This window comes from Callionymus lyra, chromosome 5, assembly GCF_982586985.1.
Source record: "Callionymus lyra chromosome 5, fCalLyr1.hap1.1, whole genome shotgun sequence".
Lineage (NCBI taxonomy): Eukaryota > Metazoa > Chordata > Actinopteri > Syngnathiformes > Callionymidae > Callionymus > Callionymus lyra.
In genome coordinates, this window is record NC_141822.1 from 20,386,366 (window position 1) to 20,411,691 (window position 25,326).

Consider the following 25,326-nt stretch of genomic DNA (forward strand, 5'->3'; position numbering starts at 1 on the left):
GTCTGTTAACAGACGGAATCATTGTCTTCTCGCCTTTAAATGAAAAGTTATAACTTAACTAAACATTGGTAAGTTAGATTTTAATGTCTGAAAGTCCGGGATGTTATTGTGTTAGTGACACACTGATGGATTGCAGATGGAGAGGTAGAGCTCAGTGTTTGGAGCGGGAGGACGAGTGAGGAAGTGGGAGGCAGACGGTTTGATCAGCAGTTGAAGAAGAGGAGCAAGGTTAGCAAACACGGTGACCTTAAAACAGTTTACACAAAGAATCAACTGACACACACATATATGTTGTAAATAGCGCTCATATCCATCTTGTGGTGAGCGAAGGTATTACATCGAGGTTCCATAGGAATCAAGTAGATAAACTTTAATAATCCCTCTGGAGATCTCCTTCAGGAAATTGGGTTCTATTTTTAATATATATATTTTTTCTCAATTGGTAAGTATTGTTATAATTTCAAAAGTGTTATTTAGTTCTTAAATGTTATTCAATTTAAAGGATTAATTTTGAAACTGCACAGGGATATACGCTGAATGGAAGGTCTCCTAAAATGTGTGTGTTAGTTTTACCCTTGAAGGGAGAGTAAAAAGTTATTTTCCTGATGATCTGAGAGAAAAAATACATCATTGTGAATCCATAGCTTTTGTTAACTATAAGTTTCAGAGAAAATAAAGCTGCTCCTAAGTGTCTTTTGTTTTTGCATGTATTGTTTTGACGCCTCATGCTTGGAAATACCACTTCCAATAGCTCAGATGTTAGAGTGGTCGGCTTGTGGCCTGAGAAGTTGTGGGTTTAATCCCTGCTCCGGTTGAAATTGTGGCATTGTGTCCCTGAGCAAGACACTTCATCCTGGTTGCCCCTGATGGTTGAGCTGGCGGGCTCCGTCGCAGCCTACTCCCACCAGTGTGTGTGTGAATGGGTCAAGTGCTTAACCATTAGAAAGTGCTATATAAGTAAGAGTCATTTCTCTTTCAGGTCAGGTGAAATACTGTAGTAAAATACTATTTTTTTTTAAATGTTCATTTATTTCCCTTCTCAAAGAGAGGACGCAAAGAAAACAATTGAATAAAGCAGGCTCAATCTTAACTACTTAACTGTTATTTTTTGGATTTGATTCACATGCAAAACATATCTTTGATCTCCACATAAAAAAAACGTATTTTCTTCTTTTTTTTGGCTTATTGAAGCAGGTTTGTGCCAATGTGTTTTGTATTGTATTGCTCATTGCTAAATGCTCATTACAATGCTTTTCTTAAAACAAGTTGATTGTCTAAAAACAATGCAAAAATATTTAAAGTATGTCAAAGTGACAGTTCACCCAAAGAATTTAGAAAATGATTGAAGTCCGAATTTTGGGTAAACTAACAATTTAACATCAATGCTACTCAAATGGACATAATACACTTGCGTTTTCTTAAAAAAAAAAGTATTTGTTTATTTTGCTTTTCATGTGAAGCTCATCAAGTTACTTAAACTATATATATATTCAATATGGCCTGAAGGAAAGGAAGAAACCTGTCTGGAGCAAAACAATTAGTCTTCAGGCCTGAACTCAGTCAGAAGAATAAGAGTGGACGTTTGCTTCCTGGAGCAGATGTCTTAAATGACACATCAGTGACGTATGTAAGAAAAGAATGGAATAAAAAGGAGATGAAACTTTCCAGACAAGCCAGAGCATGACATCTGCGTAGCTTCTTATTCATTGGATCATACAAAAACCTAACCTATTAGATTTTAATGTATAGACTTCTTTTGTTTCCTCTTGGCAAAACACTTTGAAACAGAATGAATTTTAATAGCTTTTTTAATCAAACAATACAGTTAAAAATTATATTTAACATAAATTCAAGTAAAAGAGATATTGACAGGTAAAGATAACAGCATATTTATAAAAAAAAATATTAAAGCTTAAATCAGTTTAATAAGCTCAACATTTCCATATAGGCCACATGGCTACTTTCATTCCAATACAAATTGTTATTTTTCACTGTAAAATATATTTCTAAAGTCGAAGATTTTATGTCACAAAAAACAATTGGTAAAAATATAAAAAGAAAAAACAAGCTCAGAACGTCCAAAATGGAATATTTATCTGTCCCAAGAACAATTGAAATTAATTTAAAGTGATTTTGTGCCACAGGAATTGGACAAAGGTGACAACGATGACCTTGACTCATTCAAAAAAGTGACAATAAACATTTCCATGAATGAACTTCACCTCCATCTACTATAGTGTTTGGCTTGGTTTTTTTTTACCTTTCTTTTGCAGTTGAATAAAATATCATCAGATATAATTTGCAGCAGCTTCATTCTAGAAGTTTTACTTTCACAGATTTGAATGAGGATTTAAACTAACGTTCTTTTTGATAAATATTTCTCTCTTTTTGTTAGCAGTCTGGCTCAGCTTCAGCATTTGCGTTGAGCGTGTTCTGATGCATTCGCTCCAATATCCGGTGTATGCTGCTGAAACTGGGTCGGTCTGAGGGATGTGTGCTCCAGCAGAGCCTCATCAGGTTGTAAAGCTCCAGGGGGCAGTTTTCAGGGCAGGAGAGGATGTGGCCGTCCCTCACGTAGTAGATCACTTCCTCATGACCCATCCCGTAGTAGGGCTGCATGCCGTGGGAGAAGATCTCCCACAGAACCACGCCGTAGGCCCACACATCGGACTCACTGGTGTACCGGTTGTAGAATATAGACTCCGGCGGCATCCAGCGAATCGGGATGGCGTCGTTCTCGTTGGCCTTGTAGTAATCGGCTGAGTAGATGTTCCTGGAGAGGCCGAAGTCCGCGATCTTCACCACCATTTCCTCGCCCACCAGGCAGTTCCTCGTGGCCAGATCACGGTGGACGAACTTGCGCTCGGACAGGTAGGACATCCCCGCCGCGATCTGCTTGGACATGGACAGCTGCTCGCCACAGCAGAGCGGCCCCGTCTCCACCTCCGAGGACAGGCTGGGGCCGGACAGGCTGGCGTGGCTGAGGGTGCGGACGGATTGCGTCGGAGATCGACGACGCAGGAACTCGTTGAGGTCACCGTGGGCCATGTACTCAAACATAAGGCACATGGGTTTGCCCACAGCACACACGCCTGTAAAGAAAGTATAATAATTATAGTAAAACATATTTATTGAGTGATTTTCAGGACACATGAAGATGTTTACAAACAAAGGACAGGTACAAGAAGACGATTAAGAGTAAGCATTTTTAAACTGGTGGGCAGCAGAGAAGGCTAGGTCCCCCATGGCACAGACCTTGTCCTGAGGGGAGTGAGGAGGTTGGAATCGGTTTATCTGAGGCGGTGGGTGGGAAAGTATAGGTGGAGGAAGTCAGTGAGATATGAGAGGCCAAGGTTTTGATGAGGAGAACCTGGTATTGTAGGTGGTGTGTAACAAGGAGCCAGTAGAGTTCTTTGAGGATAGGAGTTAATGTGGTTTCTGAAGCGGGTGGGTGAGCAGACAGGCATCAAAGTTTTGGACATATCGTAGTTTATGGAGGTGGGAAGATGGGAGGCTGTAGAGGAAGAAAATGTGGTAGTCGGGTCTGGAGGTATTGAAAGGACTCAGCAGATTACGGTTATCAGTTTTAGGAAATTATAGTCCATCCAGGTTTTAATGTCGGAAAGGCTGTGTGTGATGGCAAAGAGGATGATTGGGGTGATATACTTTGTGGATATGTACACATGGGTGTCATCAGCATAAAAGTAGAAAAAAAAAAGTCCATGATAGGCATATGGTATGCCCACGGGGGAAGCTTGTAGATGATCAACAGTAGGGGGCCAAGCACTGAACCTTGGGGAACACCATTGAAGAGGGAGGATATTAGATTTGGAGAAGTTCATAGAAATGTAGTGGTCACGGTCGGAGAGGTGGGAGTAAAACCAGGAGGTTGCTGTGCGGGAGATGCCAAATGGTTTTGGAAGGGCCTTAGATGGGTTCATTTGTAATGGAAACACAGTATCTAAAGTTCTGTTGGATTGTGACGATGCCAAGTGCTAATGAAAGTTTACAAAATGTTTTGCGGTATCTCCATCGACAACATCCTTTACATTTGGTATAAATCAATCTCTTGTACTCAAAACCTCGTACAGAAAACATAAATCAGCCACATCAACGTGATATATACACGAGGCATGGTGAAACAATGCAAACACCGACCGAGCCAAAAGGTTCAGCAGCAGAACGGACTGACTGTCCCTTGAGAATAGTTTTATTATCCCTGTGTGTATATGTGTGCGAGGAGGTCAACACACATGAACATAAACATTTGAAACATTAGCACATTTTCTTCCACCTTCATTTTCTTCTGGCCAAAGTCCTGCATTATCATAATTACAATAAGTTTGACTCCAACTTTTTTGTACAAAAATCTGTATTATGCATTATTTTAATGAAGTTACTTCACGCTAATGGACTTAACGATTTGTCGGCATCTGGAGAGAGAAAGCTAATCCCAAGACAACTTTAGTTTTCCATGCTTGTTTCCATGATTTAGACATCTGTTTCTTTTTCATTTTTAGAGTCAATACCTCCTGCATTTTTAGTGCTGCCTTCCCACAGCAACACCCAGCATAAGTTTTTGAGTGTCATCATAAATGTGGAATAGAAGCAGCTGGTTTCTCCATTTGATTTAAAACTTGATTCTCACGTTTTTCCGAGATAAGGGAAGGACACACTGCTGTAGGACTGCTCAACGATTGTGATTTAAACTTTTTTTTTTCAAGAAAATCAAATTGCATCGTTCGTAACCAATTAACAAAAAAACTTATCTTGCCTTAGTGTATTAGTTGTTTTTTTAAATTATTGATCTTATTATTTTATTATAAATATAATGTTATTATAGTGTTGTGATTGTGATCATTATTTTTTGGCACTGTATTTATAATGTATTGTATACTGCTACTGGGAATGTGCTGCTCTAACAACTCTCATTGTATCTTATTTTGGCCAAAACAGTGTCAGGATTGGTGAGAAAACTGAGACTAACCTGCCAGTTGTGTGCAATTGAAAGACCCGAGCTGACGCTATAGCAATAAACCCAGTGTTGTCATGAACAGGATTATAAAGATATTTGTACGATACTTAGGGCCCCTTGGTACAATGGATAATCATCCAAAAATGTGATAATTCCAGTTGTATTAAGGGTATTTTGTGCACTCACATCTGTTCTAATGTGACTTGTTTTCTGCTTATCAAAATTTGACTTTTTTTTCTTTTTACCAAAACACATCATTTGTTATGATTATCTCTTGTTTTTTACTTGGCAATGCTTTTTGGTGTTAATGTGTGTGCAGTATACAGTGTAAGGTATAGAGTTTTTGCCCGTGTTAAAATTGTCTACGTTTCTCAAACACAAATAACATTTGGCCTCAGGATTGGTAGGGAAGACAAAGATGTTTGTGTTCTTCATAAAAATCTCGGACCATTAAAACCAGTACTTTAGTGAAATTATCTCTCCATGGTGTTTTCCAAAAACCCCATGAAAGTGGTTCCCTTTGATAAGATATCTGTTTAAAACTGCAACACTATCAAACCAGAAGACGTTTATTTTGCTCTAGACAACAAACAAGCATCTGTTGTCGAGCAAATGATTTGATCATTATCTTGTTTTAAAAAGAAACACTGACTCCATTCAGGAGAATGCATGAGTTATCGAAGGATCAAACTCCAGCGAGAGAAGCTGTAGTCGTTGAACTTTTTTGTTCACTGATTTCAGCTTCCTTCTTGCTCTGTTTTTATACTTTCCCCCTCTCTCATTCAAGCAAATATACAGATCTAACAGCTGCATGATGTCAAATCCAGCTGCAACTTCATCCTGTTTGGAAAAATCTGGTGACAGCATTTTCTTTTTCACTGTCATTGACGAGTCCCAGAGACACTTACCCAGGAGCCGGACGATGTTGGGATGGTCAAATTCAGCCATGAGAGCTGCCTCTCTCTGGAAGTCGTTCTGCATGTCAGCTGATGCTTCTTCCTTCAGCATCTTGACTGCAACCATGGTGAACGACTCCATCGGCAGCAGACCGGGAGCTCTAGAATAACACATGGACGGTCAGACATGCTTGTATAGAAAACAGATATTATGACCTTAATATAAATGAGATTTTTTTATGTGCTAAAATTAAAATCTGGTTATAATTAGGAGTGTTTATTTTCCGGTTTATATATATTCAACTAGTTTTGTGGAAAACAAACTAATTTGATTTAAAATTTTCGATTAACATGCAAATATACACATTTATGTGTTGCTATTAATCGTACGGCCGCTAGATGGCAGCAGTCACTATTTCTCTCCACAGCTTAAGTAACAATGGAATTCCCCATGATCCCAGCAGTGACTGAGGACGAGAGGATACGTCTGCTTTAAAAGCTCAGGTTTAGACATATTTGTGTGTTTTTGGCTTCATCAAAATTCAGACTCCTGTATAAAAAAATGATGCAAGTTTATCGAAGTATATATTGTATCTTGAGCCAAATATATCGTATCAAATCGTATCATGAACAGAACATATTGTATGGAATCATATTTGATTATATATATATATGATATATATTATATCAAATTGTATAATAAGCTGAATACATCATATTGATTTGTTTTTTGAGCTGAATATTGTATCGTGAGCAGAGTATATCGTATTTAATCATATCCTGATCGGATATATCGGATCAAATCGTATCGGGAGCTGAATATATCGTATCAAATTGTATCATGAGCTAAATATATCGTATCGAAATGTATTGTGAGCTTAATATATAATCTTGAATAGTAACACAAGCTTAATCAATTATATCAAATTGAGAGGTTTCATGAACTGAATATATCTCATCAAATTGTACCGTGAGCTAAATGATTGTATCACATTGTATTGTGAGATTAGTGTATTGGGTTAGCCCTAGTTCTATTACATTGTTGGGTTTATATGCCCTGTGACCTTAAAAAGAAAGGACTCTGGGTACATAAAGGTCTTACTTTGGGTTAGCGTGCGCTTCTGAGTTTTTTTCCATTCCGGTATAAAAGCACAACACAATAAGAACAGTGATTTACAATACATACAACTGGACTTGAAATGTTTCTGTGTTTGATTTAAACTGGTTCTATTCAAGCCAAGCATAATTTTGTTTTATACTTCTATGAATTTTACTATCTATTCCTCCCTGCCTCTTTGATGAGATACATCTGGAAGACAGTTGGACTGGATGACTGTTTCCAAGGATATCCATTTCCTGCACACATTATAGATTTAGTGACGACGAGGGAATATGATCTAATCTGAAGGACATGGCTTTAATTAGATTGAGCACATGACATAAGTGGAAATCCGTGCTGTTAAATGATCAACGTATAATGTATTTGATCAATTTTACTATCCATACGGGAATTAGAGTGAACTATTCTTTTTGCATATTTTTTCAAAATACTTTCTTATATACAAATATATCAATTAATGTGTCACAATACAGATTCTCTTTTGAGACGTGCAGGAAAAGAAAGATCCACTTAATACCTTCCAAACGTCTGAACTGTAAAACTGAGCCATGTGAAATATCAATGTACAACCTCACTGTTACCAATGAGCTCAGGTTCAAATGTATTTTAGGAAAATGTTACTACTGTCCTCAGATAGATTAGTGTCACACTCACTGTGTGGGTCACAGAACAGGTTGTGTGACACCCGAACACATAGTCTCACGTGTGACTTTGTGAATGACGCAGTCATTTTAGGAAAGAGTCGAGGCCTTGTTAAGTCACTTCTTTAAATATGTCCTGCTCACCGCGTGATAAAGATGTAGTTTCCAAGCTACTGGCAGTAGTCAAGGGGAATTTTGATTCAATGTATTTATTTTCCAGTAATAGCATTAGTCACAATACCAGTGTTTAAAAATAGAAATTAATAAAATTGTCCATATTGGCTTCATATGGCGTTATACTTGGGCGTGAATAGATGCATAGAAGGAAAATCTTCACGTAAGTAATTGCTTGTCTTTACGAAAGTAAAACATAAATGCAAAAAGAAAAAATGTAAATGCAACAGAAATTATAATAGAATGACTTGTAGTCAATATTCAATGAAAAGTGATGTCATAATGATATCATGATTTAAGTGGTTGATGTGACCCTAGTAAAGATATTGTTTACATATGGGAGTTTTATTAGGCTGCTTGGAGCCACGGATCGTCCATTAAAGATGTAGACTTTGTAGATCATATAAAACCAGCTTTAAGAGCTTCCATCTGCTGTATGTGGTCTTATATGATAAGAAATATAGGTTAGTTGGAAGAGCAACGAGATATTTTTATTACACATATACATTTTCTTTTATTATCTACAGATGTGATGCTTGTATTAAAGAAATATGGAGATGTTTTGTTGTTATAGTGAAACCTATTTTTCTTTATTTAACCCTTGAGGTGACCCAGAGGTTTTTTATTTTCAGGTCTCCGGGTCACCTTGACCCAAAGTCAACACAAGGCTTAATAAGATTTAGATAGATGGATTGATGGATGGATGACCTTATTGATCCCTCTGGAGATCTGGTAATAATTACTATACAATGGTTTAAACTCTAAATCATGTACAAATAAACATATTTATTTTCTTTTTCTAGATTATCATAAGACTTACCGTGCTTGGAAAACCCGACCAAAAGCACCCTCTCCAATATCTCTGACGTATTGGATGTTATTCCGGGGATACTCCAGAGCCAACAGCTTTGAGTTCAGCAGCAAAGGAACCCTCTGGTACATGGGGTTGGGGTGCAAACGGTCCAGCAGCAACTCTGAGGGAAGCGTGGTAAGTGTCGGGGTCTCCATCACCCTGTGGATGAATTACAAATAAGTAATGTCTTTGCAGATTTATTCATCTTTTTTCTCTTTCACCTCTTCCTGTTTCTCCAATGTTTCCTCCGCCGGTGACATCCGATGATGACGATGAAGAGGAAGACTGCGGCCGCGAGAGTAGACAGGACGATGACGATGACCGACATGGAGTACGCTGGAGAAGAAGCTGAAACAATGGGTGGCGGATGAGAAGGCTGGTGAGGACCGGGTGACTCCGTCTTCAGCACTGTGCACAGAAGGACAGGTTGAGTTGAAATAAATGTGATGGATAATGTTCTGCAGAGAAAAAGATCACATCCTTACCTATACCAGTGGACAAGTCCCCGCAGTGTGGAACCGCGCAGTATTCCCAGCGTATGTTGGGGTTTGAGGTGTGACACCACGGCCTATCGCTGATGCCTCCCGGGTTCCTGCAGTTGTTTCCGGAATTTTTCAACTCCGGGATGACGTCTACGGACAGACGATGCCGGTGAGGTTCCTGCAAGTTTCAAAATCAATTGAATGTCACAGTTGTTAAGAAAATTCTCTAATTTTCAGCTTCCAGTCAAGCCCATACAACAGTAACAATTGTCTTTTTGTAGGATTATTTTAAGAGCTGTTGTAACACTCGGATCAAAGTTATGGTCTCTGCAAAATGTGACTTTTTACACGATTATGTAAAACAACAATCACCAACAAGAAAAATAGCTTTGCTTTTTTGCCACCATATAATAATGAGTATTGGTTTTATTGACCACTGTTCAAAAGTTTGCTATTTACAGATTATCCATACATCATCCATATTTTCTGAAGCCTGTGAGGGGTAAGTAAGGAAGAAATGCAGTTTGTTTTGTCCTTCATCACTCTGGTTCTATCATTCGACTATTCTGGCAACAGACAAGAGATCCTCCTGAATTCATATAAGTTGAATCGACTATTTTTTTTTCAAGTTTTGAAAAGTCAACTGCAATATCCAAATATATGCGAGTATGAAATGATTAAGAACAATTTGTTTGAAAATATGGTGAAGTCAAGTGGGCTTAAGCCCTCATTCTTATTTTTTCTTTGCCATTTATTTCCCGTAATTTTACAAGGCTTAGTTAAATAATAAAATGTATATCTATGTATATGTCTGTTTATACTCTACTAGTATTTTAAATGCTTCACCATTTTTACCAAATATTTTTAATTTATATTCTAAAAATATTTCCCACTAATGGTAAGAGTTATATTGTATATTGAAAGGGAAATATTTTAGCCTAAAGATAGAAAAAACATTTAGCCTCATTTACATTTTCTTCTTTTTATGAAATAAATATATCAATATTATTTTTTTACTCTGCAGAATGGCTGCCTTTGTGCTGTTTTTCTATTACTTATTTTGTGTGTTCGTATCTTATTTAATTATTTTGCTCTCTACTGAAACCACAACAAATTATTATGTTGTATTTACAACACTTGCAATAGAAGTTTCTGATTCTGATGCGTTATATTTGATGGTCCAGAACCCGAAGTATCATCAATCAAACTAAATGAGGTAATGGGAAAATAAAGAATATTAACTATTGTTGCATGAGCCATGAGTCATTTAATGTTGCTGACTGTTATCAGTAAGATTTACACTCTTTATCAATTGTGCCATTTTTAGGTCAAGCTTTGAGCTGTTGCTGTCCGAACAGTTTAGACTTGATTTTTGTGTTTCAAATGATGAAAGCAGCTGTCATTCCTCTCCATGGCTGACGTTGTCAAGATGTTCGTCTGTTAAGGTGAAATCAAATTTAAAAAAAAAAAAATGGTAGCCTGTGTTTTTTCCTGTCGTGTGGAAGTTCAATTGGAATGGAAATGTTTGTCACATCAAAGACAATTTCAAGATGGCCCTTGTAAAAGCTCCATTTGTCAGTACTGTGTTTAGAGTGTACGCTGAGGTTGCAGTTTAATTACTGCAGAGGTTATTAAAAGTTTCTGCCAATGAAAACATCTGGAGCCAGCGTTGGTTACGCTTAACTTCGAGGAGTCAGAGCTGGGGAGGTTAATGTGCTGTGAAATCGGAATGTGCAATTGTATTCCCCGTAGATACGGTAGGAATGTTTAGAGAGAAGCAAATGCATTCATGTACGTACAAGTATATTCTTGGCATGTTGTTTGTACAGCGTAAGATAGTCATCGGAAAAGAGTTCATCAATGACTTTAAAGCTTAGACCTGAAATTTACATCAAAGTAAAAACCCCGAAATAACCTAATCCTCCTTTGAGTGAATATTGTTCGTTGACGCTTTTAACGCTGACATCACAATCCAATCCAACGAAGCGCGAGCTGCTAATTGAACATCCTGGAAAGTAATGCCGACCAACACACTGAGCCGCATGTGCTTTTATAGAAATGATGTTCACAGGAACTCGTGGGTTTTAGGGGAAAGATTTGAACATGTGGTTCGTTTAAAACAACCGTAGAATCTGTTTTTCATATAGTGGAATATGACAATGTGCCATTGTCTTCTTTTTATGTTTCACTGCTAAATAACATTTACACTTTGTTGTTAGACATGTGTCTTTGATACTTCTGCCACATGCTTGATCCAAATTCTCAGACAGAAAATGTCTTCAAAGAGACACCCTAGTGTCGAGAACGAAAAGCACAGTTTTACTCGGTGAAATGATGTTCAGATGCTATTGACATAAAGTGTCAATAATGGATTCTAGTCAACATTGTGTTAAGACCTATGCCTTTGATCTTGGGCTGTCCTGACTCCTTTGAAATTATTGTTTTCATACAAGCTTACTTGGTTAGATGGATGAAATTGGGTTTCCAATTTGGTACAGCGTTTCATAAAAACAAGAACAAGAACAAAGAGCAACAAAAGAACAAAGTGCAAGTGATGACAAAGTTCAAGTATAAAGAAAAGGGATACAAATGAAAAAGGATACAAAGATTAACACAGAATAGAATCATCGTTTCGCTCCACTCCTTCCCCCAAATTCAGAATTAAACAATCTAATATTACGAGGAATGAATGAGTCCCTGAGTCTATTAGTGTTGCATCTGGGGGGGAACATTTGGAAAAGGTGAATGATGTATAATAAAACCAAGTTTGAAAAAAAAGACCAACTATTTATTTTAAATATTTTAGTCACACTATATACACACCCACGCAAATTGAATATTATCATTATCATAATGTTGTTTTTGCTTTTTTCACAAAAAGATAATTTGGTGAAAAGATTATTGTAAATAACATTCACAGGTATAATAAAAGTACTTTTGACACCATGAGGTCAACATGAAAATGTCTTTAACTCACGTATTGCACGATCTGGCTGGTGTTCAGTTAGGTAGCAAAAACATCACCTTACATCCGGGACGACATGTTAAAACGCTCCCATACGGACCATTTACCAAGAAACTTGATGAACGAGCTGCAATCAACATAGCGTTGTGTAAATAGATCGTCTTGCTCCTGCAGGTGGTTTTAACTGCGTTTTTCACACACAAGCTTCGACCCCAACAGTTAAGAAATGATCCTATCGGCCTCGGATTGCACTTACGAGACCCTTTCTAGTAGACGTGATCTCAGTCCTGCTATTATAACACTCACTGAGAGGAAATGAAGGCTTTGTGACTTGGCCACGGATCTTAAATGTATTCATTAGAAAAATCCCATCAAGTCTAAACAGACTTTAATCTTGTGTTTGGCGAGGAGGCTTCAGTCAATATTGTGCAGGGCTACTGCAGGAAGAAGCTCCGTTTCTCTATCATGATGTCATTTGTGAGTTGAGTATCAATAACAATGTCAGCAGGAGGCTAAAGTGAGTGGATCATCTGGATTATTCTTCTTTTCTCTTTCACATCATATCAAAAAGGTGCGTGTTTGTGTGCATCAGGATTGGCTTTTCAGGTGGGAAATTAAATTTAAAAAGACTTGATGGAAGCCAGCAAAGAAGAGACTGTGTGTGTGTGTGTGTGTTGTGCATGTGTGTGTGTGTGTGTGTGTGTCTGGTGTGTGTGTGTGTGTGTTTGTTAGAGCCAGGTCAGCAGAGAAAGAGGGCTCATCGTGTCACATCCTGCTTCTGGAAGCAATTAGCTTTCACACGCATGTGCTGCAACAACTCCACCACACACACACACACACACACACACACACACACACACACACCTACACACACTCCATCAAACACACACACACACCATCACACTGCACCGGGGAGCAGTAACAGTTCACCCTAACAGACCCTCACACTGAGCAAATCCATAAAAACACAGAGGAGCTTTTTTGCCCACAGGGAGTGTGTTTGTGTTTGCAGATGACGCGGTTGTGTGTTGTTTTAGTGAATGAAGACACGTCAAGAAAGATTGATTGAATATTTTTTGGGGTTCTGAAGCTGTCCAAGTGGACTCATCTGGCATCAAATCTCCCTGTTGGGTTTCTTAGGACTAGTTGTAGGATTATAAAATTGAAAATATTAACAGAATATTAAGAAGTTTTAATTCCATATAAAGCTTTCACAAACCTTTATATCATCAGATAATTGGTGCATGTTGTAATCCATAACAAGTTTAAGAAGTTCTCATTTTGTTTTCTTGAATAAAATACTTCCTAAAAAATGTAATTAAATGAATAAACCATTTATTTTCCCTCTGCAAACCCATTCAGACTAACCTGTGCAGACCACGCCTGGCAGGGAAATCCAGATCTTGTCACGTTTAAGTTTCCTTGGTAGAATCTTCCTTTCTCATTGTAACACTTCTCTGTTAAATATTAAATATTTGCAATGCATTAAAAGAATACATATTGGTAAAATGAATTTCAGCACTTACTTGTTATTTGATCAGTCTGAATATCTGCAAGAAATCAGGATTGAGACACATTATGTATAGATGTATTTCATTTGTTAGGCAGGTTTATCTCACCTAAGAGGGGGATATGTGTGCAAGCGTCAGGGTCAGAGTGAAGACTTGGTAGCTCCTGACATTTTGGTAGAAGCAGAGTGGGAGTGTGAACGCCGATGATGGACCGGAAGAGTCCACGCTGTATGGAACTGCTGCCCTCCAGTAGTGACCACTCATTGTGGCAGTACAACTCCCGCACCGCCATGCAGTGTTCTCTGGTGGAGAGACAAAAACAAAATGATCTCATTATATATATATATATATGAAAAATATAGATGTATTCACCTTATTTTATATGCTGCAAATATTTATATCAGCTTAGGTTTAAACAAAGAAAAACTCTTGAAGAAGTTGTTAACTTTTTAATTGTATTATTATATATATTTTTTACATAAGAATGTACGTTAAGAATTAAGAATGTATTTGTTTAAAATGTTGATCTAAATATTTAGAATAAAATAGTATAAAACAAGTGTAACCTCTTTAAATATATACACTTTAATTAATAAAAAAGTAATGTTTCGTAATTATATTTATAAATATCAATATAACAATGTTACAAAAAAACAGAAATTGTTTTTAGAAATTTGCGGAATTACTGTGAAATAAATTTGAATAATAATAATAATAATACTATCTGATTAATATTATTGCTTACTTTTTATATGGAGTCATAATAAAACAGACACCAGTGATGATCTGATGAAGCTTCATGAAACAGTGTCATATTATATAGAGCTAAGTAGGTGGCGCCCTTTTTAAAAATAATGTAATGTCTCAATAGAAAAGTGGTTTAAAGTAAAATAATATATATAAAAATACTGACACTGTTCTAATAAGCTTCTTCAGCCTCTTCATTTGATTTCCCGTGCACAGTTTTGTACCTGCAGACAGGTTTGGGCGCAGGTCCTAACCCTGAGGGGTTACAGTCGGGGAAGGATGTGTGGCAGAGCAGTGAGCGGACCACAGGACTACATAGTGGACTCAGACCCTCCAGCTCAGTCCACCAGCTCTGGACCAAGTACTCCTGCGTGTCTTCGGGGTCTGAGAGGGACGTGTTGAAGAACACCAGAGAATCATCCGGAAGTATTGAGCGACAGACGTCTCCACGATAGGCACTACAGTAGCCGGCAGCACCCTTGTAGAGCCTGGAAGACAAATATGATGGGATTATTATTGGATATTATGCATTTTTCTATGATTTTAAAATAAATCTGCATCAGTACATTTATTATTGTAACTGAACCTGACCTAATAATTAATGATAAATCATTCTGTAACTCTCAATAATATGACATTTATTCATCTTTAATATTTGTAATCCCAGATTATTGTTTTATTAGAACATTTCTATAATACAACATACTGTTTATTATCCCGTTTTTTCGTTTAGCCCTGCTCACATTAATGTTTTTCACATTATTTATCCATCTGTCTGTCTTTGCACTAACATCCCCTTCTTCTGAGATTTTAAAGCACCAATATGTAACATTTAAAACAGTATTTCTGTCTCAAAACAGTAGGACCAAAATGTTGTGCAACCTCCATAACAGTATATTTCCTCTGAAAACATGTAGTTTATTTCCTTATTTAAACTTATAACATACACAGGCATCTACACATTAGAGCATTTGCTTCCTAGAGTTCAAGTCAATTCATGCTAAAAAAAAAAAAAAATCCTCGAACCTTTTGTTTTTGACTCACACACATGTATGCTTTGGAGAAAATAAATCAATGTAATGTTGCACAGATGAGGCGGATCAGATGTAGTTTCTATTTATGTATTGTGAATTTTGGCCCCAAAAAATAGAAGCGTGCTCTGCCAAATGCATTAAAAAGAAGGAGGATGTATAAATCGTGTTTTTTAAACTACTTTATGCTCCGAAAGTATTGGAAACAAAAGTGAGTTCAAAGTACATACATCATTTTTTTTTATTTACAATGTTTTTTTCTGGTATATATTAAAGCCTTCCAGCTTCAATTTCTATTATTTTTATGTGAGGCATTGACAAGTCCATTCAGTCACAGCATAGGAAGGTCAGGAGTTCTGGACTAATCCCTTTTTTTGGAACCATTTTTTCCTGCACATCCAATTGTTCACACCACATCACATCTCTCTTACCTCCACTCTACAGGGAAGTTGCAGTATCCAGAAGAAGTTGAATCAGGCAGAATCATCATCAGCAGGAGAGAGAAGACAGAAGATATACAGATGAGAGGAGGCACACAAAGAGATTTCTGTCTGTGTACGTGAAGAAACATGATGTTCTGGTTAGATGTGGGGAGTTTAACAGAAACACAGAGTGTAAGGACAGAGTGTGTGGTCCCCAGTGTTCTTGTTTGGTGGTCAGTGGGGTGTGTGTGTGTGTGTGTGTGGGGGGGGGGGGGGGCTGTAGTGGCAGCCAAATGGGGTCGACAACAAACAGCTGAATCCACATTAAACTCTTAACAGCAGCTGGGATGAGGTAGTTAACATCACCGAGTCTTGAGCACAGAAGCATCAAGAGAGATTCGCAGTGATCCAATGAAATATGTTTATTACCTGCCACCGTGACCTTAGCCGTGGCTTTGACGGTGTTCGCTCCAGAACTGTGTCTGTTGGAGGCCAAACACGTGTAAAGAGCCGGTTTAGTCACCGTCGCTTTGAGGAGCGACAGGATCACTTCTCCCACGATGGTGTCCTCCACAGACCCGTCCGACACCTGCATGAATGACCAAGGGAAGAAACTATTATTTCCACTTTTAATTACGTTTGTTTTTCATCGTTTATGTTCTGACTTGTTTCCTCACACTTCTGTAATGTTTAATTTTTTCTTTGTATATTACTCTGTTTTCTACTAAACCAAACATTGATATTGTGTTTTTCAAAAAAATGCAAACCAGTTTGACTTCTCACATGTTTTTTTTCTCTGTGTAGTTTTGGGTTTGGTCAATTCCATGGAAAGTACCACAATAAATGTAAGTAATTTCAGTATCTATATTTGAGACTACCTTTCTCATTTTCTTGCAATTATATTCTCTACAATTTTTAAGTAGAAAGTGATTTGCTAAATTTATTTAATATTTATTAATATTGTTTCTGGCTCCCCCAGTGTCAAAACAATGTAACTGCAATATTGCGGAAACTCCCTTGCATTGTTGCCACATGCTTTCACCTGAAAACAAAGGAATACCTTTTTTTTGACCAGCTCTTTTAACCTGATCGCCATATTGTAATTATTATTGTTGTTATATTACATTTTTGTTTGTGTAGTATATATTAGTATGTGCATTATTGTATTAGTATTGTTTTTTATTTATATAATATGGACACTGTATGCTTAAGCTAAAATTAATTTATGTTTAATACTTTTTTCTGTTTATACTTTGTGACAACTGATACTTTGATGCTTTTGTCCATTTAAGCTAGAACATGTTGCCATTCTCTTTAACTTTATATCCATGTTGGGGTTCAATATACTGTGCATAATTCACTTATCCATTTTCCATTATCAGCTCAATAGTTCTCTAACCAGATGTTGGCCAAACTAAGTTAAGTGGAAGGAAGTAAAATGACAGAATACAGAAGTAAAATATAATTACTTGAGAAAACCATTCTGTATTTAACATCAGCAATACCAGCCAACGTCTGAGCTCATGTGACTCGATCTCTGATGAGCTGTAAACGACTTATTTGTAGTTGTTGAACTGACCAAATGAGCTGATAATTCCAGCAGGGGTTCTTAAACATTTAGAGAATTCACACCGGGAGAATTAGCCCACGTGAAAAAAAAAAGGCATGACTAATGTAATTGACTGTCAGTAAGATGTGTGAAATCTATATTTGAAGTTATGTTTGACACTGTTTTTAGGACACGCGTAATCCGCCATCACTAAAATAAATGATCTCGACAAGCTGCCAGAAGTGCAGCTCTGCCACTCACGTCGAGTGCACTTCGTCTCGGACAGTATTTATAAGCATTATGGGCATGTAATCACAGTCTATCTCACACACGAGGCCATTAAAATCCCAGACGTTATGCTGTTTGGCTGCACTGGGCATACATTTAACTGGTCTGCTGCCAGTTCCAAATAAGCTTTATATTGCATTCCAGAAGGCAAAGAGGCATTAGAAGGTGAGAGTGCCTCAATTATGTGAAGGAAATATGTGCGGAAAAGAAAAATATGTGGAGGAAGGAAGCTTAAAACACCAGGGTATTTAACGATATCTTTAAGAAGGAATTGGCTACTCACTGTTTTTTACAGCCAATAGAAAACATTTTTATATCTATTAAATGAACATTCTTTAAATCTGACAAAATGTGTGCGACAAATACATTCAAATGTATTCTTGTTTTCAGTTTTGGGAGTCAAATGTCAAGAGATGATATTACAATCCTGAGAAAAGGATGTAATGTGTGGCATTAAACAACAACAAAAGATAATCTAAAATTAATCTAAAATACGACTTTGCCAACATGTTGCTATTGTCAGATACACAACTGTCAAAGAAAGCAAGTTCCAAGAACCTGTTGCAGACCCTCTGTTCACCCTCCGCTGCCTCCATAAAACAATTAAAGCTGATAATGCTGAGGGAGATTGACCAAACACAATTCAATCTTTTTAATCCTTTGTCGCCATCATGAGAATTCCTTTTCTGTTTATATCACTGATCCCGCCGCCCATCTATCGGCCTCACAAGTGTGTGTGTTTCTGGTGTGTATCACAGAGTGACAACATTATTTAATCCAAATGTATCTATTTATTCTGAATACTATTTGTCTGTTAGCAAAATAACTTAGAAACAGCTTAACATAAATAATTGAAATGTCTTAAAGATATAATATTGGTGGTTTTCTGCATTTTCTTCTGGGTTGGATTTTGAATTTCTCCCAGTCTAGTCTTCTTCAGAACTTCAGTTTGTGTTATGCATGTAAAATCCAAAACTTTACTGCCACTTACTGTTTGATTGAGCTCATTGCATTGCATTTTCCAATGCTAAAAAATAAAAATAATCCAATGCAGGTGTGAATAAGTAGGTTGGTGGAGGGCCACACAAGTACTTTCACAGTTCACTTGAGATGTTTTTTTTCTTACATCCCCTAAGGGAGTCATTCATCAGAAACTGTTGGTTTTATAGAGGTTTTATATCAAGAGAAAATTCTAATCTTCCCTCTGAGATAAAGTGGCTACACCGGTTTAGGGATCTTGCACAATTATTGTAGCACCGTCCAAAACCCATGTAAACAAAGCTTCTTCTGTGTCATGCGTGTTTTTTAAGTACGTGCTTGCAGTGCATCATCATTTCTGCTCTATAAATAAAGTTTGACCTGCACTGGATGTAAACTTCCTCCAGTCCTCACTAACAATCACAAACATATTTCATTGTTTCAAAGCACTGGCAATGTTGAAGGAGTTATTTGAAATTCATATAATCCTCAATTCAGTCATAAAAAACAAAACAAAAAAATCAATCATTAGTATTATTATTAGGCTGCACACACTAAGAACTTGAACCCTCACAGTGTTGCCATTTTCCAACCAGGTAATGGTCGGGATTGGATTTCCAGTAGCGTTGCACTCCAGAGATATTTGGCTGCCATACTCGACCCTCTTTTCTCTTGGGACCTTCAGGATTCGAGCTGGAGCTGTGAAGTGAAGGGAGAGAGAGAAAAAATGAAGTTCAAAATTAGCTGCATTTAGCATCTAGTTCTGTTCTGATAAACACAAGTGTATAATTGTTGACATGGAGATGGACACGGAAATTATTTGTTCCCATTTTTCCAAGGTATACTTAAATAGACTACGTTTCTTTCTTTCCAAGTTTACCACCTAAACATTTCTACTTCTTAGTGGGTGTATGAAACAAATAGTTTCAACAACCTTGACCACTGTTACTACTTTTAAAGCACCAATATGTAACATTTAAAACTGTGTTTCTGTCTCAGAACAGTGTTACTAAAATGTAGTGAAACGTCTTTTGCCAAATACTACATGTACATTTGTTTACAATAGAAGATAAAGGCCATAATTGTGTGAATTTCTTATTATCTCCCGGGTAATTCCAAAATGTCATATGATGCATGAAATCAGTGTCTGTAAATGTCTTTAAAACAACAAGTTTGGTGGTCACAATGACTCATGGCAGGTCGTCCAGCAAAGTTGCACAGTATTTTAAATAAAGTAGATACAGAATTCCAACTCATAAATGTGCAAAATTTAATTTAATTTAACACAGAAATTGTGAAGAAATCTAAATCTTATATATTGTTGCTTTAAGTCAAATTTATTGGCCTGTATGCAGCAACTATTGAGAAGCCATACAAGTGAGTGACCAAATGGACGAAAATGACGAGAAATCTTAATCAGCCTCTTTTCCGGCAGTGATATCAACAGACACCGCATTATAAAATGATAATCAATCAGTCCAGATATCAATATCAACCAAATTATGTGTGGCTTTTGAATCGTTAGACTATAAAATAGAATAGAAATTCAAGGATAGTTTCAGCCACTACGATACATAAAAATCTCATTATTTTTTCTAAAGAACTATTCCTATTGATATGTCATGTATACTTACCCTGAACCTCAATAGTGACCGGCTTTGAAAAAGCCATACCGAAACTGTTCCTGGCCACACATCGATACTGTCCAGCATCCTCCCTCTGGATTGGCTGGATCTTCAGCGCACCATAGTCTAGAATACTCACACGCTCACTCACCTGGGAAGATATATACTCAATAAAGATAATGTAAAGAAAGCAATGTGTGCAACCGATCCCATACGTCAATGAGCTCGTCGTCTTTGAGCCAAGTGACGTCTGGTTTTGGGTTACCCAGGGTGACGCACGGCAACACAGCCTTGGACTCGATCAGCATGGTGACGTTGGTTGGGTGGCGTTTGATCTGCGGCTCTGATGGCAAGACATACGAGAGATTAATCTTTGACTTCATCTGGGACGTGATACGAGTTTATTGTTTCATCGCAAAGGAATGATCGGACATACTCATCTTAATCTGCAGAGCTCCGCAACTCTTGGCTGGTTCTCCGATGCCATTGCTGGCGATACAGCAGTACTCTCCATTGTCTGTCTCTTTGGCATGAGGGATGGCCAACATCTGTCCCTGCTCCCTGGTTATGTATCTGGTGTCGTAATACCTTTTGGGAGAAGGATACAGATACAGTGAATAGTGGCCTGTTTTTAGTAGTGTTGTAGACAACGGTAATCTTGCCTATAGTCTCTGACTGCAATAGATTTATGGACTGTATTTTTCCTCCCCTTTAGTGATTCACATGATGGCATTATGTCACCAAAACTTCCATGAGAGGGGGGGGGGGGGGTCTAATGCGTCATCGGTGACAGTAGATGACGCAAAAGTTTCCTTGCAAAATTTCAAAATATGACGGGATGTAAGTGGGTCTCTGTTGGTGTATCGGGGATTTTCAATTTGATCCAGAAAAGGTGCAAGTTGGTGCAGTTTTTTCCAACCAAATAAGTAAGTAAGTAAGTAATGGTTATTTGTAAAAATCTCTTTGTTAAACGAATCATTTGTTTGTTAAACTGTGTACCCTTGTATGTATTTAAAAAAAAAATACCTTCACCTGCTTGGAGCGTTTATGGAATAATTTAAGAAGACTGGTGTATATTATGACTGTTATTTTTGTGTGTGTGTTTGGTGTTGGTCTTGGTCTTGAGGCTTGGACTTTTCCTGATCTTGACACTATCTAGACTTGGTTTCTAGCCTAAGGTGGTGTTAACTATCAGTCAGATTCTTAGTTGTTGTTTTTGTTAATGAAAATGAACAACAGGCAATCATAGTTACTCACATTATCGGGTTGTTGTTCTTTGTCCACGTAATGTCGGCAGAGGGACGAGATTCCACCTCACAGATGAAGGTGGCATTATGATCCAGGAGAACATCCACTGTTTCCAACAAGGTGAGGATACGAGGGGCTAGAAAAGTAAACGGAAAATGTCTCATTTTTATTAAGTAAGTAAGTAAATAAGTAATGGTTATTTGTAAAGCGCCTTTCTAGACCAGGGTCACAAAGCGCTTTAACAATCAAAAACACTACACAGTTAAAATATATACTTCAAAGGTCAAGACATATAAGACAAACACAGGAGTCCCAGAAAATCATAGAAAAGCTGTACAAATAAAAATGTCTTAAGATGTTTCTCGAAGGAGTCAGTAGATCCATCAAACACAGAGGGAACAGAAGATCGTTTTAACATTGTTCCTGAAAGAAACTGGCAGCCAGTGAAGTGTTTTAAAGATCAGGGAAATGTGAGTTCTTCTACTAGAGCAGGTCAGAATTCTCGCTGCAGAGTTTTGTATTAACAGCAGGCAAGACAGCTCCTTTTATTATGTTCCTCAATCCTTGTGTTATCTCAGGGTCAAGCTGAACCGAAAGGCCCGAAAACAAATGTGTCTGAGGTATCCCTTTTGTTGTCTCTGGGTCAAGATAACACAATGGTTGGATCATCAAGATCATAGTTGATGTAAGAAAAAGACACAAGCAGAACACATTGAATATTTATCATTTATTTCCATTCCACGATCCTGCATATATTAAACTTGATATGAGACTTCTTTCCATTACATCATTGTTCTACTCACTCAACAGGTGGTCTTTATTACTCAGGAAAAAATCCACAGACTATTGAAACCATCTGTATCTGAAAAGGAGGGTTTAAAAATGATCTCCCAAACAAGCTTCAGAAAATTTCCAGGTTCTAAATGTATTTTCTTAATGTTCATTAGCATTTTATTATCTTATGTAAGTAAGCTTTAGTTATCTGAGTCACAAAGAAGTTAACAGTAGTGTCAAAGCTGTTGAAGGACGGACAGAGGAAATCAGAGGAAATGTTTTTTAAAGCAATATTTGTAACTGAGGAGTCGTGTGTCATGTGTACAGTAGGAACATGGAAACTTAGTTAAGCTGCCGCAGGATTAGCATTGTCTTTTAAGCATGTTTGCATCCTAGATTTAGCCCGGTGAACATGACATCATTGGAGACTGTAAGGATGTTGGATTTAATTTATCAGGATGGGGAATATGTTTAAATAGTTTTAGGACACATTTCCATAAGCCTTTGTCTAAGATTTCTAAATGAGTGTAACTTTACATGCATCTTATATAGCCTAGCTAGTGTAGCATCATTTAGTGTGATCCTACAAAGATTTTTTTCAACAACTATATCACATTAAAACAAACACAATAGGGTATAAAGGTTATTCTATGTAATCTGATGAAATTAAACTTGATTCAAATTGTGTTTAATGTGAATACAACTGTATTGCTGTTAGACAAAACTGTAGTATAAGACAAAGAAATGTGTCCTTGAATATCTAAGTAAGTAAGTAAAGGTTATTTGTAAAGCACATTTCTAGACCAGGGTCACAAAGCGCTTTAACAAACAAAAACAATACACAGTTAAAATATATACTTTAAAAGGCCGAGACACATAAGACAAACACAGGAGTCTCAGAAAATCAGGGAAAAGCCTGCAAAAAATAAGATTGTCTGAAGATGTTTCTTGAAGGAGTCAGTAGATCCATCAAACACAGAGGGAGAGGAAGATTGTTCCAAAGCTTATGAGCAACAGCCTGGAAGGATTTCTCTCCTCTGGTCCGGAAGCGTGTTCAGGAACCATCAGTAGATTCTGATCCACAGACCTCAAAGCCCGAGCTGGGGTGTAAGGCTGGATCAGATCACTGATGTAAGGAGTCTGACCATTAATAGCTCTGAAAGTAAGAACCAACAATTTCAAATTGATCCAGAAAGAAACTGGCATCCAGTGAAAGGTTTTAAGGATCGGGGAAATGTGAGTTCTTCTACTAGAGCAGGTCAGAATTCTCACTGCAGAGTTTCGTATTAACTGCAGGCGAGACAGCTACTTCTATGAGTATAGAAATTAATATATTCATTGGAACTAAAATGTTGGAACTAAAACATGTTAAATGATAATATCGAAAAAACAAAGAATAAAGATATGTTTCACCAAACAAGTGATGATTTAAACACATTTTTAAGTTCACTAAAAAAATCCCTTGGTCCACGCCCACACATTCCATCTACGATTGGTGATACGTTTTGTTTAACTGCCAAGTCGGAGGCGACACTATGCCAGTCAGCTTAGCTCTGAAGTTGCAACACATTATCCTGGCACTGGATTGTGACCACCTCTTGCACACCTGTTTGCAACAAGCTGGCCACGAGCAACATGTTTTACAGTAGAGGTCTGTGGCCTTGAATTGATATTGATATTGATGATTCAACATATTTTTATATTTTCATCCGATGAGCCAAAAAATACAAAAAAGATTGCAATTTAATACAAAAAAATAGAGTTGTGATGAAGTATAAAATATAATGAGGCCTTGTCCCAGTTCAATTGATCAACCCTTATCTGAACATTTGAACTGCAACACCAAATGCTAAATCTATTTGTATATGAGATGCATTTACACTTGAATGTGTTGTTTTTTCGCAGGTTTACGGTCATGCACCGTCGTTAAAACCACAAATAATACCTCATGTCAGTGTAGTAGGAGTATGTTTTTGCCCAAATATGCAACACGTGTATACTTGAAATGACTATAAAAAAAGGTTGTTAAAGAAGTTATTGGAATTGACTTAGCTACTTCCACAACAAACATTGGTTCAGAATGCTTCCTACCTCCTTGTAAACTGGAACAAGTCTTCGCCAAAACCACCAGGAGGAGGACGTCTGTAATCTTCATCACGGGTTTGGAAGGTTGTGGTTCAGTATCTGACGCTGGTTAAACTCCCATGTCGTTGTTCAGTTGCTGCGTTTTTCTCAGTGTGTGTGTGTGTCGGTCTATCCGTCCGTGACAGCCATGAGCCCTGAGTGTCTCCCTCGCTGGCTCTATGTGTGTGAGTCCAAATCTGTGATGGACAGGGACAGCTGTCCGTCGTCCTCGTGTACAGCCGTTTAGATTTTTGAGATACGCTCAGAGCTCTGCAGGCAACGACACTGGAGTCTAATGTTCAGTCTCTAACATCAACAACAATCAACAGTTTCAACAGACTCAGAACTTAATGAAAAAAGAACTTCATTTTGTTTGTTTTTTAAAGAAAACCTTTTAAATGAATGTTTGCAGAAAGACACACACTTACATATAATAATCTATATTATTTTCTTAGTGCAGTCTTTTTAAAGGTTACTGACTTTAAAATATTATGAAACCAACTTGATTTTGTGTGTCTTTTCTAGATTAAACCATGCGTTATGGGGGAAATAATTCAATTTATACGTGAAATTAACTTTCTCCAGACTCTTTTTGTTACATGGAAATGACTAACACACTCCTAAATATCAGTCCATAAATTGATGGTCCAATTCCCTGTGCATTTTCTTGTTGCCAACCAAATTGTTTTCCATTTTTAAAAAGTAAAAATATTAATCATGCTGTAGATTCAAGGTTAATTTTTCAATGCTAATCTGAAGACTATGCCGATGACACTCCAATAGAAATAAACAATAACCAAAAAGAATATATCAATATATTAAAAACCAAAAAAAAACATTGTTTTAGACAATTATGTTACACTTTTGTTGGCAACATTGTGTTTTGGACACATGAGTCCAGGACTCTTTGTCACCACCTGTTG

General features: G+C 37.3%; 1 protein-coding gene across 1 annotated transcript; it reads right to left on the reverse strand.

Moving 5' to 3' along the window:
- Positions 1 to 1,908: 1,908 nt before the first annotated feature.
- Positions 1,909 to 24,506, reverse strand: musk (muscle, skeletal, receptor tyrosine kinase). Its single transcript, XM_087791373.1, has 17 exons — positions 24,371 to 24,506; positions 21,515 to 21,641; positions 20,694 to 20,845; positions 20,473 to 20,600; positions 20,267 to 20,408; positions 19,207 to 19,331; positions 16,247 to 16,406; positions 15,827 to 15,833; positions 14,589 to 14,852; positions 13,726 to 13,919; positions 13,633 to 13,656; positions 13,475 to 13,563; positions 9,145 to 9,319; positions 8,881 to 9,067; positions 8,627 to 8,818; positions 5,884 to 6,032; positions 1,909 to 3,092 (listed from the first exon to the last, which is right to left on the reverse strand). The coding sequence occupies exons 1-17, from the start codon at positions 24,432 to 24,434 to the stop codon at positions 2,392 to 2,394; spliced, it is 2,880 nt and encodes a 959-aa protein (XP_087647499.1). The 5' UTR covers positions 24,435 to 24,506; the 3' UTR covers positions 1,909 to 2,391.
- Positions 24,507 to 25,326: the final 820 nt, after the last annotated feature.

What these genes read in the sequence shown, in the direction of transcription:
- musk (XM_087791373.1), bottom strand. Translation starts at nt 24,434, where the DNA reads ATGAAGATTACAGACGTCCTCCTCCTGGTGGTTTTGGCGAAGACTTGT. An exon ending in AAGAACAACAACCCGATAAT is followed by an intron (nt 20,846 to 21,514) that starts GTGAGTAACTAT and finishes TTCTCCCAAAAG; the next exon opens with GTATTACGACACCAGATACA. An exon ending in GGACTTGTCCACTGGTATAG is followed by an intron (nt 9,068 to 9,144) that starts GTAAGGATGTGA and finishes TTCTGTGCACAG; the next exon opens with TGCTGAAGACGGAGTCACCC.